This window comes from Astatotilapia calliptera, chromosome 5 (genome assembly GCF_900246225.1).
Source record: "Astatotilapia calliptera chromosome 5, fAstCal1.2, whole genome shotgun sequence".
Lineage (NCBI taxonomy): Eukaryota > Metazoa > Chordata > Actinopteri > Cichliformes > Cichlidae > Astatotilapia > Astatotilapia calliptera.
In genome coordinates, this window is record NC_039306.1 from 28,042,166 (window position 1) to 28,059,783 (window position 17,618).

General features: G+C 41.4%; 2 protein-coding genes across 3 annotated transcripts; one reads left to right on the forward strand and one right to left on the reverse strand.

Annotated features, from left to right (window-relative positions):
- The first annotated feature begins 614 nt into the window (after window positions 1–614).
- LOC113022820 (monocarboxylate transporter 2-like) lies at window positions 615–16,484 on the forward strand. Of its 2 annotated transcripts, none has more exons than XM_026168670.1 (5): window positions 615–963; window positions 1,468–1,688; window positions 5,215–5,358; window positions 8,549–9,352; window positions 16,006–16,484. In XM_026168670.1, exons 2-5 carry the CDS (start codon window positions 1,472–1,474, stop codon window positions 16,278–16,280), a joined length of 1,440 nt encoding a protein of 479 aa, XP_026024455.1. In that variant the 5' UTR covers window positions 615–963; window positions 1,468–1,471; the 3' UTR covers window positions 16,281–16,484. The 2 variants fall into 2 exon arrangements, with proteins under 2 accessions (XP_026024455.1, XP_026024454.1); XM_026168669.1 differs by having other exon boundaries at window positions 615–892.
- Window positions 10,985–16,073, reverse strand: LOC113022819 (zinc finger BED domain-containing protein 1). Its single transcript, XM_026168668.1, has 3 exons — window positions 12,331–16,073; window positions 11,902–12,154; window positions 10,985–11,733 (listed from the first exon to the last, which is right to left on the reverse strand). Exons 1-3 carry the CDS (start codon window positions 13,446–13,448, stop codon window positions 11,317–11,319), a joined length of 1,788 nt encoding a protein of 595 aa, XP_026024453.1. The 5' UTR covers window positions 13,449–16,073; the 3' UTR covers window positions 10,985–11,316.
- Window positions 16,485–17,618: the final 1,134 nt, after the last annotated feature.

Below are 17,618 nucleotides of genomic sequence, written 5' to 3' on the forward strand. Positions count from 1 at the left end.
CCATGGTCTATGCATGGATCCTTTTTGCCCCATATCAACAGTTCAGGCAGCTGTTTGTAGTGTAATGGTGTCAGGGTTATTTATTTATTTATTTATTTTTGGCACATCCTGAGCCCCTTATTGCAACTGAGCATAATTTAAACACCAACAGCCTCCATGAGTATTATTGGCAACCATATCCATCCCTTTATGGCTATAATGTACCCATCTTCAGATGGCTGCTCCCAGCAGGATAATATGCCACGCCACAAAGTTCAGATCATCTTGAACTGGTTTTTTTCTTCACTGTACTCAAATGACCTCCACAGTTAGCAGATCTCAGTTCAGTAAAGCACATTTGAGATCAGAAATATTTCCAGCACCTTGTTGAATCTGTACAATAAAGTTTTAAAGCACTTCTGAAGGCAAGAGTGGGTCCAAACCAGTACTAGAAAGCTATACCTAATAAAGTGTCCAGTCTGTGTGTATTTCACCGGGTAGAAGAGGCGGATCTTGAGTAGTTAGATTATGACCTCAATTTATCAGATCAGATGGGTCAGATTAACTCATTTTGGCTTGGAAAACGCCTGAAAACCATCATTAGGTACATGAAAACATTTTATGTCTGCCAAAGGTAAAGGACACACAGCCGTAACAGCTTTCTTCCTGTTGTAATAGCTTAGTAGTTGTAGAATTTAGTTTTTCCTTCGGCTGTCATACTGAATGCCGCCGCAGACAGCAGTGTGGCTGAAAAACGCAGAGGAGACAAAGCTCATGTCCCATTGATTCAGTGAATCGGATCACCTCGGGCCCATGTGTGCGACATGTGACCAGCAGTCAAATAAAGCTGTAGGCTGGTGAAACTTTGGTCAGGAACTTCGTAAAGAGAGGCTGCGCAGACGCTCAGTGAACGGTAAGATGCAGTCAGGCTTTCTGCAGTATATCCACACACGCTGGTTAACCGGTTTCTTTGTCCACGTGGTGGTGAGTAGCATTCCTGCCCCACTCTGCGCGGAACGGTTTAACGAGACGGAGTGATCGGAAAAGTTATCTTGGCTTGTAAAAAACTCTAATGTGGAATTGCAGTGTCAGACCTTTGGGTCTTGCTGTATTTTAATACGTCTAGGGAAGAAATCACACATTTCCCATTATGATGACCACCACCAACAGCAGCAGCAGTATATTACACAAGAGCTTGCTTTGTTGCGTAGTTTTGCGGGTTATTTCCCCCGCTTCTGTTTACAAACATGGCCGGTGTGGTCTAGCATGTCGCAGAATCTGAAAACAGCCCGAACTTTAAGTTCGGTGTGAGTCCATGTCTCAACTACCTGTCAGCAAGTTTAGAATGATGTTGAGACTTTTATTTTGAAATCCGACTCCTCGTTTTTAATTAATATGCGCTTGTGTGTTTTACTTAGATTGTACTGCTTTGTTCATGCATGCAGCGACTGTAACACTGTGTCCCCCTATACTGTACACTCTGAACAGGAACATGCCTCCTGCTCCAGCAGATGTTTTGGGCTCCAAGCCCCTGGATGGCGGTTGGGGCTGGATGGTTGTGATTGGGGCCCATATTTCCATTGGGTTTGCCTACTCCACACCCAAAGCCCTTTCCATTTTCTTTAAAGACATTCAAGAAGACTTGCAGGCTGGCTACAGTGAAATAGCATGGATTTCCTCTATTATGCTAGCTGCCATGTATGCAGGAGGTGAGTTGACTCTGTGTGTGCTTTATTGGTTAAACTGTTTCTAAGCTTTCCTATCCACATAGTTAGCATTACTGTATGCTTTATTTTTGTAGGGACTTTACCTTACAATATAGAGCGCCTTAAGGCAACTGTTGTTGTTATTTGGCGCTGTATAAATAAAACTGAATTGAATTTGAATAGTCTTCTGCAGTCTGTTTTTGTCAGCTGTGATGCTACATCAATAAACCACTTGGTTAGCATAAATATGATAATCTCAAACCCAGAGCTGCTTGGAATGCAGTGTAGTGTGGCCTCATACCTTTAGGCCATCACACCTTTTGTAGTCAGCACCTCTAAATCAGTACTCTTATCACTACTAGAGAACACATTTGTATTGGCTTGTAAATAATAGCCTGCAGGTTAACCAGACTGAGTTTTTTTTTGGTCTCTTGTTCTTTTGTGTTTTATTTAGTTGTCCTAGGGCTCTGACATACCACGTACACCCCATACTAGCACCGATCGTGGTCTGTTGATCAGACTTTCTCTACACCTTCTGTAAAAAGTTGCATCAAGCATTACTAAAGCACAGCTTCAAACCAGCCGACAGCAGACAGATCAGTATTTTGAGAAGTCTGCTCTGTGCATTTGTACTTGGCGATAAGCATCATAAACACAAAAATCCCAGTTTCATAAAGATCGTTTGTGTGGTGTCTGTGTCCGCTGCAAAGGCACGACTGTTGTGTATGGTTGTAATTTAGATTTAGAGAAATACAGTAACGAGTATAACTGGCTTCACATGAGCGACTGCACCCGCTGCCTAATAAAGTGAACGTTGCTTCCATGTAAGTCACCTGACCTAAATTTAAGTCTCTTCACTGAGGTCCAAAGGGAATTTATGGAAGTAAGCACCACTGCATGTGACATCTATTGTACATTTGGGTTTGTAGAAGTGAAGTCAGATGTCACAAATCAGACCCTACTTAGATATATTATATACTGTCTTCAAAATACTAACGTTGAGAATAAATAAAGGTAACAAAAACTGTATTCTCTACGATTTTGTGAAGACATAAATATTTTATTCACTGCTGAAAGAAAAAAGTAGAATCTTGAGTTTTTATTTAGTGTGATTTTCTTCTTGTCGTCTTCTTTTTTTTTTTTTTTCTTTTTTTTTTAACCTGAGTTTGTTAGTATCTGCTTTCAAGGTTGCAGGACAGCACGCTATGTTACTCACCTGCACTCAACTCAGAGCGGCCTAACTAGTGAAATATTCCCCTCCAATGTGGCTCAGGCACAGGACTTTATCATATTGTCCTTGGCAAGGATTCAACAATGTCACCTAGCGGAGGAGAAGGAAAGAGGGGAATATATCAGAGGAAGGTTCAGCACAGTGGGGTCTGACACCAGGCCCCCATGGGAAAGACATGACAGCCTTTTCAGGAAACCTCTGACTCAACGAGTCACAATGATAAACTTATAATGGAAATGGATACGGTGGTAGAACAAGAGATGCCCTATTGTGACACGGCTACAGCGAAAACGATGATCTATCTTTGACCCTGCTCTGAACCTGTGTAACTGTATAAACAGCTGGGTGGATATTTGATTTCCCATACAGTGTTGTGCAGAAGTCTTGAGTCACCCTTCATTCCTTTATATTTTGCTAGAAAAATGGGACACAGGTGCAGCAATTTATTAAAACATGTCAAATCATACATGGAAATAGAGCATATATGGTAAAAAGAATAAATATTGTATCATTCTAACAAGCATGAATGTCAGTATTTGGTATGACCCCCTCTGTTCTTCACACAGCCTGATCTGTCTTAGGCACGCTTTCTTGATTTCTTTAAGTAGTCTTCAGGAATAGTTCTCCAGGCTTCTTGAAGCTGTTGTTTGGATCTTGGCTGCCTTTTGTTGTTTTCTGTCGAGAGTTTGTATTTTTATTTTTTTAAATTCAGGTATGTTTTTACTGCATTGGAGGTGTGTTTTTGGATCATGATCTGAAAAATGAAGTTTTTGCCAATCAGACACTTTCCAGACGGCTTTGTGTGGTGGATCAAAATCTGTTAATGCTTTTCTGTATTTATTATTCCATCAGTTTTGACAAGATGCCCAACACAACTGGCTGATGTACAGCCCCAAACAATAACAGAGCCTCCACTGGTTGTAGACACTCATTGATCTGAACCAAAAGTTTCACATTTGGATGAATCACTCCATAAGACCTGTTGCCACTGATTTTAAGTCCAGTTCTTGTGTAACTGGGAATACCTCAGCCTTTTCTCCCTTCGGGCTCCCTTAAGAATGCTTTTTCCCTATTTCCCAAGGACACAACTTCTACTTGTCCAGTTTTCCTAGATTTCTTTTTGGACAAACTGCACCATGTTGAGATATGCAATGTCTTCAGCTAATGGCTCTTTAAGGATCACATTGCTAGTGCAAAAATGAAAGAAATTGGAACAAAAAGATTTAATCTATTACTGCTACCACCACTGAACTACACAGCTAAAAACAATTAAAGGAACAGCTTTTAATCAGAGTATAGCATCAGTTCAGTTAAACTGCTGGGATATTGATTAGGTAAGTAGCAGAGGGGGCTGTTAATCAGTTTCACCCACTTTGGTGTTAATGAAATTAACAACAACTGCACTAGAGGGGCAACAATGAGACAACTGCTAAAACAGGATACTGCTAAAACTCAGTGATGCCCGGGTCCAGATCTGGGAGGAGATTATCCGCTGTCTCATTAGGAGCACACCCCAACGTTGTCACACATGCATACAGGGTAATGTGGGGACATACAACTGAGCATCATTGCTGCATTGTTTTTTTCCACTTTGATTTTTGGGGGGCAGGTTGATCACTTTTATTGCCTTCAAATGATGTGTGAACTTTTCATTCCTAACACTGTCCACATCAGAATACGTATCTTTTTTTCCTCATTGAGATCTGATGCGTTTTCAAACCGTTCCTTTAATTTTTTTTTTTTCGAGAAGCCTGTGTAGTTTGCAATAAGAATATAGAGGTTTTCATTATTCTGGAGAATGACTTGTGGTTCAATGTCACTCTTTCAGGCAAGGTTATGAATGAAGGAAAGAGTGACAGCATATAAAAGGCTTTTTAATTGCTGATTGATCACTGGGTGTAGTGTTTTACATTATCAGGGGAATGTTTAATGACTTGCCAGGTTGCTTTGCTGTGGAGGTCTTCTGTCACCCTCTGTGATGTCCTTTTGCCCTTGGTTTAGATCAGGGATGCTCAACAGCTAATGTGCAAATAATAATGCTTTTCAGATAAAATGAACAGACATTAAAAAAAACATGAAACTCATCTTTTAAGTTATTTATTTTGTTTAATGAGCTATTCATTACAAAATTGTGTGGCAGAATTTAGCCCTATGATCACATGATGAATTTCACTGGTTTAGACCCATCAGTTTACCTTGAAGTAGTAGGTACCCGGATTACTAAAACTTTGGCGACATTAAGACGTAACATAATACAAGAATGTACTGCTCGTTCTCAGTGCTCATCTGTTTTTGCAGGACCGGTGAGCAGCATGTTGGTCAATCGTTTTGGGAGCCGACCAGTTGTCATCATGGGTGGACTGATGTGTGGAGTGTCTATGGTAACCGCATCTTTTGGGAGCTCCATCGCTTATCTCTACTTCTGCATTGGCGTCATTGGAGGTACAGTACTTTTATTCCTAAGCAGTATGTGTTACTGCTGCTTGAACAGGTTTTACTTTTTGTGGTCTCACTTTGGGAATTCATAATTGATCACAGACTAAAACCAAGATATCATGCCATACTTGTTTACCATTCAGTTTGCATTCCCATCAATCCTGGTCCCAGTGGGATTGGGATGTTGGCAGTCTGCATCTTTTCACATCCCTTTTAGAATCTCTTGGTTCAGATCTGCTCCCCATAACTAGACTGCCATGCCTTTCCTGAAGGCCCTGGGCATCTGCCCCGGCTCCTAGGGTGCAGTTAGAGCACCGAGGGGACCAGGACCAGGACAGTAATTAAGACAGAACTGTCTCTGATCCCAGAGAGCATGATCTTCCATGGCCCTCTGTACTCTTCCGTAAGCTCCAATCAGGTTCGTCACATGGGGGCTCTCTGCCATCCTAAGAGGCTCATTACCCAGCCAAGGGCCCCTGTGAAGGATTAATAGGCACAGCGAGTGGCTGGGCCATGTGTGGTGCCTGGGGCATGTGTGGGCTCTACACTGTTCCCCTGTGCCTAGTGCACTGACACACAGGCATTAGGCAGTTTTGCCTAGAAGTCATGCAGACATATGCTTACACATACACAAACACCTGCACGTTAATAAAAAAGCACCCCACACACAGCGAAATACATCTCAGAATTATTCCTCCTCGTATACTCCTTCATTCACTCTCTCACTGGTGTTTGTGATGCTGAGAAGCTGGTGAGGTATGCTGTCCTTGTCACTGGAATAATGAATGCTTCTGATTGGTTGGAGCACCTGCCTGGCACCGTTCAAGCACAACACAAGATCACATGAACAGTTTCACGGTTTGTCTCTCTGCACACACCTCAGCTTTAACAATCTGTGTTGCTAAGATTGACTGCATTGGTTATACACACAGTGGACTTTTATTAAATACACCAACTCTTTGAATTTTGGGCTGAAGGAAGAACAACACTCGGTGTATAAATGCTCAATCAACAATCTCTTTAATCAATGCAATTGTCTTTATTCCATACAACACTTTGAGCATTACAAATGTGCGGACGGGAGATGTGCACAGGAGGGTGTCCGGCAAATCTCGACGTGTCTGACCGATTCTCACATTCTCAAAGCTTCGGCCCCCCTCCAAACTAAACATTCAGATTCTTTCTTTTTCTCAGTGAGCGTAAGTTATGACCTTGCCTTCCTGTGCAGTATGTTCTGTTCTTTCTAATCAGAAAAATAAGGCCATGATTCTCTGGAAAGAGTATTTCTTATAAATCAGCAGTATAATGCATCACAAAACAGTTTAATATCCCACACCTGTTTTTCTCAGAATAAACAATCAGTTACAATCAAACAATCAATCTGCTGGTCCCTCTCTAGTCTAAACAACAGTGTTTCAGTAACTTTCTACTAGAAGATGGTCCCCTGTTATCTATTTTCTCCCAGGCAAGCGTGAGCGAGAGTCTACAGCATTCTATCCCCCAAGGACATGTAATCTAATGCCTTTATTTTCAGGGCTGTGTCCACTTAATACTACACTATATATGGCTATATATATGGCATTTTAGTTAATATAAAGCATAGAATTGAGGCACTTCAAATAATTTAATCTCAACACTTTCTAGGACATTTTGATGGTAGTACATATTTATAATTGAACTAAGAGCGTCATTTAAATAGTTTCTATAGTGCTTTTCACACACAAAATGATGACAAGATATATAGTTTGGATCTTGTCCATTTAGTCCGTATGTAATACAAGAAATTTTAAACAAATTCTAAAGTCAACTGGGAGCCAAATTAAAAATGATAAAGCAGGGTTAATGTGAGCTCATTTACTAGAATGTGTTAGTGTGGTTGCAGCATTTTGCATTGCTTGGAGGCGTTAAAGATGTTTTATCTAAGCCTGTAAATAAGGCAATACAATAATCCAGGTGTGACAGCACAAATGCATGGAAAATTCCTCTGTTACTATTTTTGGTACGTCATGATTTGGGGTTCCGTGATCATTTAAAACACACTGTTATGCATTAAAACGGGTACCAGGAACGTAGAAACTGTTTTGCATGTGGTGGCCACAGACCACAGGTTTGCCATAGCATCTCCAGACTCTTTCAGATCTGTCAGATGAGCTCTCAGCGAACCTGCCAGTTCTGATGTTCTCTGGCGAATGCCATTGGAGCTGCACGGTGCTGGTTATGAACACTTCATGGAATCTGTTTATGACACTTTGGTCAGAAACATGCACATGAGCTGCCAGCTGGAGGTCATTTTGCTGGGTCCTGTTCCTTCCCATACAAAGGAGCCGACACCACTCCTGCTGGGTTGGCACCCCTTTACAGCTCTGTCTCCTTGTGTAATGGCCTCCACACTCTTGAGACTGTGCTGGGAGACACAGCAAACCATTTTGAGAAGGTGATGTGCCATCCTGGAGGAGCTGGATTACAACTAAATGGTGCCATGTGGCTTTTTGGAGGTTGCCTTTCCAATGAAGACAACCTGTTGTCACTTTCACTTGCACCAAAACAAGTCTGGCAACAGCTTTAACATATGTTATTATACTGTGATGATTAAGTGTTCCTCTTAAGTTTTAGGGGACAGTGTCATAATTCGGTGACTTGTAGATGTCACATTTATTGGGATTGCAGTCAGTCTTTTTAATTTAAAGTCAAAATAATGTGAAATTCCTCATTAGAAAAGAAAAAATTGCTAAATTACACTTTTTATGTCCCCCTAAAAGCCTAATATAGTAAATCCCCATTTAAATGCATTAAAAAAACAACCAAACAACAAAAACTTTATGCATCATAAGAATACCCTGACATTAGAGGGAGAAATTCTAAACACCGTAGCTATCTAACTGTAACTCTTCATCTTCTTCAAAATAAGGTCCAATTAGATTAAAAATTTCTGCATAGAAAGGCAAGTGAGTAAATGTATTACCCAGGCTCTCCAATTTATTTCTACTTGAATGGAGAAATTATTTCTGAAATAATTCCAGAGTCCTGTAATGAGATTTTAGATGGCAAAAGTGAAATGAGATGGAACCTTAATGAGCAGCCGGCAGATTTAGTCTTAATTTAATTAAGTACCCTTTGGAGCTCAGGTTCAGTAGGGTTTTTCTTCCTGAGGGTTTTTGGAATGTGACTGAGATGTTTTCAATCTTTCTACATGCAGGTTGTGGACTCGCCTTTAACCTGAATGCATCTCTCACCATCATCAGTAAATATTTTCTGGCCAGGCGTCCTTTAGCCAATGGACTTGCTATGGCTGGCAGTCCAGTGTTCCTTTGTTTCCTGGCTCCTCTTAACCAATATCTACTGGGCACATATGGCTGGAGAGGAAGCCTCCTTATCCTGGGGGGTCTGATGCTCAACTGTTGTGTTGCTGGAGCCCTCATGCGACCTGTTTGTAAGACACTCGCTTGTGCACCGCAGCAAAACGTGGATCGGCCAAATAAGTGCAAGACTAAGATAAAAGGAAGCTGTATGAAGAACACAAAGAAGTTTGTGGATCTGTCCTTTTTCAGGGACAGGGGCTTTGTCATTTACCTAATAGGAAATGTCATGTTCATCTTTGGAGCGTATGCACCCATTGTGTTCCTGTCTACCTATGCTGTTAGCCAAGGTGTTGAGAAGTACTCTGCGGCCTACCTGCTCTCCATTATGGGCTTTGTTGACATGTTTGTTCGACCCGGCACCGGCCTGGTAGCCAACAGCAAGTGGATCAGGCCTAGAATTCAGTACTTCTTCAGCTTTGCCATGGTTTTTAATGGAACGTGCCATTTGCTGTGCCCTCTGATGAGGAGCTATACCCTCCTGGTGGTCTACGCAGTATTTTTTGGTGTGGGGTTTGGGATGGTTTTCGCCCTGATATTTGAATGCCTCATGGATCTGATGGGAAATCAGCGCTTCCCCAGCGCCGTTGGACTTGTCACGATCGTGGAGTGCTTCCCCATGCTGCTGGGACCACCTGCTGCAGGTAACACATCCTTCATTCATACATAATCCTTTTTCTGTCTTTCTCTTACACAAGTACACATGTTTACTCTTAGATCACTTAAGATTGCTTTACGCTGCTTCTTTCTACAACTGAGGCAAAGAGCAAGGTAATATATACTTACAAACATGCAGAAACACTTGGGGAAAAGAGAAATTTCCACCATTACAGAGGAAATAACCGCTTTCAAGCGAGAGCAGCCTTGCAAACAATATTTGTTTGTTTATCTCTTTCATTCACAGGCTGTGCATTATGTTGCAGTAAAGCTTGGTAACAGTATCATTCCTGTAAGACAGAGCCGCATTATCACGGAGTATGGATGTTTTGTATTGTATGAGACGCCCACACAAAGATGCAGTTCGTCATGGTGATTTCCTGCTGGAAAGAAGCCATCTATCCTCATGGGCACAGGCTTTCATGACATAATGGAGCATCTGGGGCAAATCCAGGCTTCATTTAAAGATAAGAAAAAAAAAAAGCTGCATTTTATTTACAGTCTGACTTTAACCACAGCTGGAAGAACATTTGCAATAGCAACAGGTTGGGTATAAAGAGCGTCTTAGTGAGGCACTCAGAAATACAGATGGGCAGTTTACCAGTAAGAAGCAAACTGTGTCTATATTGTGGAACAATTTCAGATTAATGTTTCTCAACATCAGATTGTGAAGACTTTGAATATCTTATCATTTACAGTACATACTATCATCAACAGATTCAGAGAATCTCTGTGCACATGAGACGAGTGTATAATGCCCATGATGCTCAGGCCGTCAATTAAAAGCGGGCACGATTCTATTGTGACAGCTTTTCACTGCAGTGCCAGAAATATATCTATAAACGCAGCCCACTGTAACATCCACAGATATTTCATTGTTGAGGCTTTACGAGGTAAAGTTAGGGTGGTATTGTTTGTATTGTGGTATTGTTGGTTTTCATTGCAGTTATAAAATCATGTTGCAAAACTGATGGGGAAAAAACAATGCCAAACTTTAAGACTGATTCACTTATGCATGAATCTACATCATAGTGTATAAACGTCACATTAGGAAGCACACAGTAAGGTTGGGCGATTGGACCCACCGCTCTTGTAAAAGCTTTTGATCGTTTTTACAAGAGCAATTTATTTATTTGCCCACAAGTAAGTTTGCTAATAATGTTGGTTGAAGCTAATAAAAGCAGTCAATGGAAAAAATAATAGCGCTGTTTTAGCAGCACCGTATTCCAGCTGCGAACAAACCCCCCCTCCTCAGAGTCACCCAAATGCAGCGATTCATTTACTTAAACTCATAATAGAAAGAAAGAACGGCAGTAGCCTATGTTCAGAAAAAACAAAAACATTTTATTTAAATTAAAAAAAACTAACAAACACAATGGTGGGGAGGGAAACAAAGAGAAACTGGATTCTTTTTTCCACTATAACCGTGTTTACAGGTCGGTCCAGTGTTTGTCTGTCTTACATAGTGCTGTCAAGAGATTAAAAAAAAATAGAGATTAATTAATTATGATTTTTAATTAATTGATCTAATTAATCTCTTTTTTAATCTCACCTAAAAATAGCTGAGGAAAGCCCTCAACTTATTGTGGCAGACCAAAAGACTGATATAACAAAGAAAGTGACTTTATAAAGTCATTTATTGTTTAACAAACGTTAAACAGATGCAACCATTTACATACTGTTGTATTCTTTTGTAAAATAAGTGGAAAAATAAATACAAATAAAATCAAATAAATTAAGTGCTGCAAGTTAGCACATCAGAGTTGCTCTTTTCTGAGCAATACAGCACTGAAATTCCTCTGCTTCAGATAATGAAAAATAAAACTGACATTGCAGTGCTGCAAGTTAGCACATCAAAGTATTCTTCCATCACAAAAAAAAGTGCTGAACATCAAGCAATCTATTCTAGTAGGCTACAAATGACACAGCAGCTATGCTGACCACATGTGTCTCATTTCTTCTTCCTCAGCCAGTCGCTAAGACACACCAGCCTGGTAACATTTTCTGGAAGCAAGGCTGCCCTTTTCTTTTGCACTATGTGGCCTGCAAGGCTAAAGAGTCTCTCACAGGGTACAGAGGTAGCTGGGGAGGCCAGGTACTTTTGTGCTAGGACTGACAGCTTTTCATAGACTCCTGAGTGAGCATACCACCACTGCAGGGGACAGTCATCAATACTGATGCTGGGTTCTGCTCTGTAGCGCTGCAGCTCTCCAGACTCAATTCCATCTTCTGAGTCAGAGTCAGACCCCAGAAGGAGTTCGCTCCTCCTCTTCTTCTGAGCTGGTCCATCATCCTCTGTGGAGGGCTGGAGACTATCTGCTCTTCTGGGCTCTGCTGCCTGGAGCATATTCTCCAGAATGGTCCACACCTGAATGAATGAATGAATGAATGAATGAATGAATGATTGTGATTAAAACTAAGTGCTTTTTTATTTTTTATTTAATCTTGTAAAGAACTTTGTGTTCCATATAATAAATAAAAGTTTGATTTGATAATGAATTGGACTCATTAGTCCAGCTTAACCTTATTGTCCTACCTGTTCCCTCTTTTCTCTTGGAAGACATTTCAAATCCTTAAACCGTGGATCCAATGCTGTGGCCACCTCGAACCATATCTCGTTGCCATTAGCTCGTCGTGCTGCCAGATCCTTCTGGAAGGCATTCTTGAACTTCACCACGTAGGCAGGATCATCATCAGTAATGTCCATGACACGGTACAGATGGCGAAAAGCAGGCAGCACTACAGAGCAAGAGACGTAGGCCTCACCACCCAGCAGCTCTGTCACATACCTGCAGAGGTGGAGAGGTTTGCTAAATAAACCTAGCTGGATTCATTTAAATCAAAGTGTAACTGATTTCCAATTTAATTGTCCTTAAAAGTTCCTTGTTATGTTCATTAATTTTGATTTTACACATGTAACAGTAGTTTATATAATTAAAATGGGAAGGTGTTTATTTGAACTTACTTGCATGGTTCAAGCAGGAGCTCCAGCCTCTGCAGTTTCGCCCACTCAGCTTCGGTTGGCAAGACCAACCTGTGGTTCTGTTGGTGCAACGTAGCCTGGACAGCCTCTCGGTTACATAGGAGGCGTGAGACCATTGCGAGAGTCGAGTTCCACCTGGTGGGTACATCCTGTATAAGTTGATCGCTCTTCTTTCCGAGTGCTACTTGTTGTTGGTTAAGTTCTGTGGTACTCGCAGGGCTTTGTTTAAAATGACCAACAATCTTGCGGCACTTTGCCAGTACACCGACAAAACCACTGCTATCGAGACATACCGTGATGGTCCTCTGGAGAATGTGAGCATTGCAGGCGATGTGCTCATATGGAAGTGCTCTCATAGCAGCCAGCATGTTTGCTGCGCTGTCTGTGCCAATGGTGGATATCTTGTTTTCAATACCCCAGTCATTTGCTACCTTGAGGAACTGTTCGGCGCATTTATCAGCAAAGTGCCTGGTTTCTGTTCTCATGACGGTCAGTGCAAATGAGTTGAGGTTCCACTCACTATCAATAAAGTGTCCAGTCACCCCAAAATAGCTGTGGTTGCCAGCTGAGGTCCAGTGATCTCCGGTTATAGCAACACAGTTGGGAGAATCCTCCGCCAAAATCTCAAGTTTGTTTTTCTTTTCGCCGTCGTACATTTTGCTGATTTTGGTCGTTACTGTAGTCCTGCACGGCGGCTTGTATGACGGGTCATTGGACGCAATTTGCAACACCTCTGTCAATCCTTCGTCCTCTACTATATTTATCGGCCTACAGTTCATCGCTATCCACTTGGCAATAACATTAGTCAGCCTGTCGGTCGCAGACTTGCTCATACGAGGGGTATTCTCTAGTTTTGTTTGGCGAAAAGCTTTGCTCTGGCTTGCTATATTGCTAACGCCTTCACTGCTAGCTGTTGCTGCACTCGCGGCTGGGTGCTTTGCGTTGAGGTGATAGGCCAAACTTGAGCTGCTTCGGTGGTAAGCAAACTCCTTCTTACACTCTAGGCAGACCACTTTACCTTTGTCAATGGTGCCGTCGGGGCGTTTATGAAATACAAATTTCCCGTTCATTGGGCCAACAACTCTCAGATGCGCCTCCATATCCACACTGTAAGCTAATCACCACTTCTCACCTTGACCTCACGACGTGACTCCACCCCCAACAAGTCAAGCACAAGGAGCCCAGCACATAAAAACGGATTTTATAACATAGCAACTCTCATACAAAATCAATGACGTCAAGAGATTAAAAATTAGATTAACGAGATTAAAAAACATAACGCGCTAAATAGCATTGTAATTAATTAATCGCAATTAACGCGATAATTTGACACCCCTAGTCTTACACACTCAACCAAACAACCAATACAAAATTAAACAAAAAGTAAGTTAAAAATCAAAATATCTCTTCAAGCGAACATTAAAAAAAACCCAAACCCTCAGACGTAAAGTCTTTTGTGTGATTCAGTGCATCTCAAATAAATAAATGATTCAATAATCCAAAAAGTAGCTATATTAATACTGAAACAAACAAGAAAAGAAGGTAAAGTATTCCCTCCAAATGAAACTTACAAATAAATTTTAAATGCTTAAATCAGTTGGTGCGTGATTACATTCCCCCGCCCATCAAAAAGTCACCTGCTCGAATATATCGCCCGTCGTCATTTATTGGATTGACGAATGTCGGCTGGAAAATTTTTACGTATGCCCCAACCTTAGCACACAGTACTACACTGACCACCTGTTCAGCATTTTGGCTCATTGTCCCTGTAAAACAAAAAGAAAAAAGCTACTAACATTACTATGAGATATAATGTAATAGCCATTTTAGCCTAGAGTTGATTTTGCAATATCAGTCAAAGTATTTCCTCCTTTTGTCAAAAAAAATGATGCTTTTTTTAAATCATTTATTCCACGACTCTTACTGCTTTTCTTAACAAGTCGAGGCAGACCTATTTTGTCCGATAAATTAGTTACCATCTCCTACATGTAACTTTTTTCTTAACTTGTGGCCATCTTTCTTCATGCATGTAAGGATAGACTACAATACTTGTGGGTGTACGCTCCCTAGTGTTTTCAGAAATTTGGTTTTGAAAGGTATTTATCATTTTTGGTGATGTCTGTCAATAACACATACTGTATTGCAGTGAGCAAGCCATCCTCTCTGTTGTTGCTCAACTTGTTCACCAGTGTTCATACAGGCCTAATGTCCTACATAAACAAGGTGAGGATGTACAGTAGTTTAGCTGAACATGACTTAATCAGCTGTGAATATCATCCTGCTGACAAACGCGTCCTTTGCCTCCAACCTGACTTTTAATGAGGTGAAAAGTTACAGGCCCCCCAGTTAGTCTAGAGCGACCGTGTTCCGAGGCGCTCATTTAATAGGGTAAATAAGTGCCTCCCTGCACGTCTAACAATCTCCTCCAGAGGGCTCAATCGTTATGTCTCCCCTATTCTGCTTGTTACTGCTCCCCCAAACCTTCGGGTCAATCCAATTAGGAGGAAGTGAGGTAAGCGGGTGTAATTACCCTTTTGCTTTGGGTGTTTAATGACGCTCAGTTCAAACTCTCGTCATTAAAGTCCTGTACCTGGGCCATAATTAAGCTGTGAATACATTAAAAAAGAGGTGACTATGCCAGATGGACTTAATTACTGCTTAGCCAATCAAGGGCTGTCTTAATGAGGGTGATGGTCATTGGAGTACAGGCACCAGATGAGTGCTATCAATCAGATAATACAGCCGGCATTGAGATGGTTGAAATTGATCCAAATGCAAAGTGACCCCCTCCTAGTATAGTACAGTACATTGCATTCAGTCACACAAACATTATTTTAACACAATCTTCCACTGCAAAGATGGCAGGTGGTATAGTTAAGGAGATCTGCTAAGGGAATCAGTTTAATTTCCTTTAGTTTAACATAATCTTTAATTGGTTTCAGAAGGAGACGGTAGCATGTTTGTACTAAATGTGCTTCCTAATATGTTTGACAAACATCAATTTTATAAAACTGGCCTGATGAATAAACACAGTCATCTTTACTAACTAGATGTTTAATAGTGGAAAGAGAAGGGAAGACTCTAGGAGCAAGAGAAAATAAACAGAAACTAATCCTGCTCAAAATACTTCAGCTTCTGAGGCGAGCTGCCAGGATTCCATACGGCTTTAAGGGGGATTGTAATGCAGTGAGGTGGACAGTCCTAGATGCCGACACTGAGAGAGATAGCGACATTCGCCTATCGATCCGTGTCTGGAGGGGAAAACGGGGGTCGGGGCAACTTGTGGACTTAGGGCTCAGAAAAGCCGCAGGCTGAAATCTGATCTAAACCACATTTGTCACTTTTCTGCAGACTTGAGCTGGATATTTATGGTTCTGAGAATATGCCTCTCTTCTGATTCGTTTTGGTAGCAGCCATCCAAATTGCATTTCCGGCAATTCAGGAGAGCCAAGAAGGGTGTAATGGCCCCGTCATTTCCGAGATGGCTCTTCTCAAATTGGCCTATGCTCACTCTCGCTCTCTTGCACGCACTCATAAGCAATATCTGAGTCTGATCTTCCTCTTCACCTTCAAACTTGCCGTCTAGACGCTATACTCTCACTGTGCTGTGTTTTCTTTGATTAATTTTAAATATTCTTTCTGGCCTCCTCCACACAGGGTTACTGGTAGACATCTTTGGCGACTACAAGTACCTTTTCCTCATGTGTGGCTCAGTCATCACGACTGGCGGGCTTTTTCTCTTCGTCATGAACATCTACAACTACCACATGCTGGAGAAAGAAAAGAGAGCTAAAGACCGAGAGCGTAACCAAACTAACATAGAGAACCAGGAGCAGATGAGCATCTCAGCGGCAGAGATGGAGCAGCCTGAAGCTGAGGAGACGGAGATGAGCGCAGCCCAGCAGGACCCAGAGAGCGCCGAAACAAAATGAAATGTGATTGCTTTATTTAGCGTGAATGCAGCGGGGTGATAGTTGTAGCTGTACAGGTTGATCTTAGCACAGATTGCTTTCTGCTTGCTCGCACTCATTTTTAACAGACTGATTTATTCGTTCAGTCAGTCGGCAATTACTTTGACTTTTGATGAACTGTAAAGCAGAGGTGTGGACTCGAGTCACATGACTTGGACTCGAGTCAGACTCGAGTCATTAATTTTATGACTTTAGACTTGACTTGAAAAAATGTTCTAAGACTTGTGACTTGACTTGGACTTTTACACCAATGACCTGGGACTTGAATTGGACTTGAACCGGTTTACTTGAAAAGACTTGATATTTTACCCCAAATATAAAATTTAACATGCATATTATATAGAGATTGAAAATGTGACGTCATTCAGGGGTAAAACCGCAAAGGATTCTGGGAACTCGTGGCAAGAGGTACTAGCGCACGCAGGCTTTCAATTGAAATCACAGCGATAAAAAAGAAACACAAAAATGGCAAGAAGCTGTTGTATTATTAACTGCAATAGCCGGTCGCATGACAGCCACGGAAAGCCGACGGGTAAAGAGATCGGTTGTTATCGGATTACGTCGTTGAAGAGAAATTGTTCGAGCCATGTTTCCGAAGTAACAAAGACGCGACGGGTGGCCTGGATTGCAGCCATTCAAAGACCAAATATAACGTCCCAGAACACTCCAGCTCACAGGTTAGTCTGCTCCAAGCATTTCCACAAAGGCAAATCTTCTGTTGTAGTTAATGCGTCATTTTCATAACATAATTAGTGATATAGGTTACAAGCAAGTCTGGCGCTGAACAGAAATTGTCGCGCTATGCTCCTTTATTTATTGTGCATAAATAGTGAATTGTCCTGACACAATATTGCGTTTCGCTTCTGTTATTATGGTACATTGACAAAAACATATACTTTTATTCACAGGATAAAACAGGGTTTTTGTATCACTAATTGCCCAGTACGATTACAGCATACAGTATTATTGTCACTGCTACATTTCTGTAACGCGTACCAGAAATTATTTCCACTGCTAATTAATTACCGTTGAGCTTAAAGGTCCTATTAATAAACGGTTAACGATTGTGTATTTATGAAGACGATTTGTGAGACTGGTAAACTTATGATACGTACGATGGTCTTTCGTTCTACACGGTGCGTTTCAAGGTCCTGTACCCATCCGTCGGTAAACTGTACCTGGACTTGTTGCAGTGACCTGAAGTTACTATGTCGTGCCAAACTGCATCCAAGAATAACATGCAGCTTATCTCAGAACTGTCGGTGAAAATTATTCTTGGAGCTAGGTTTAATTGAGCTG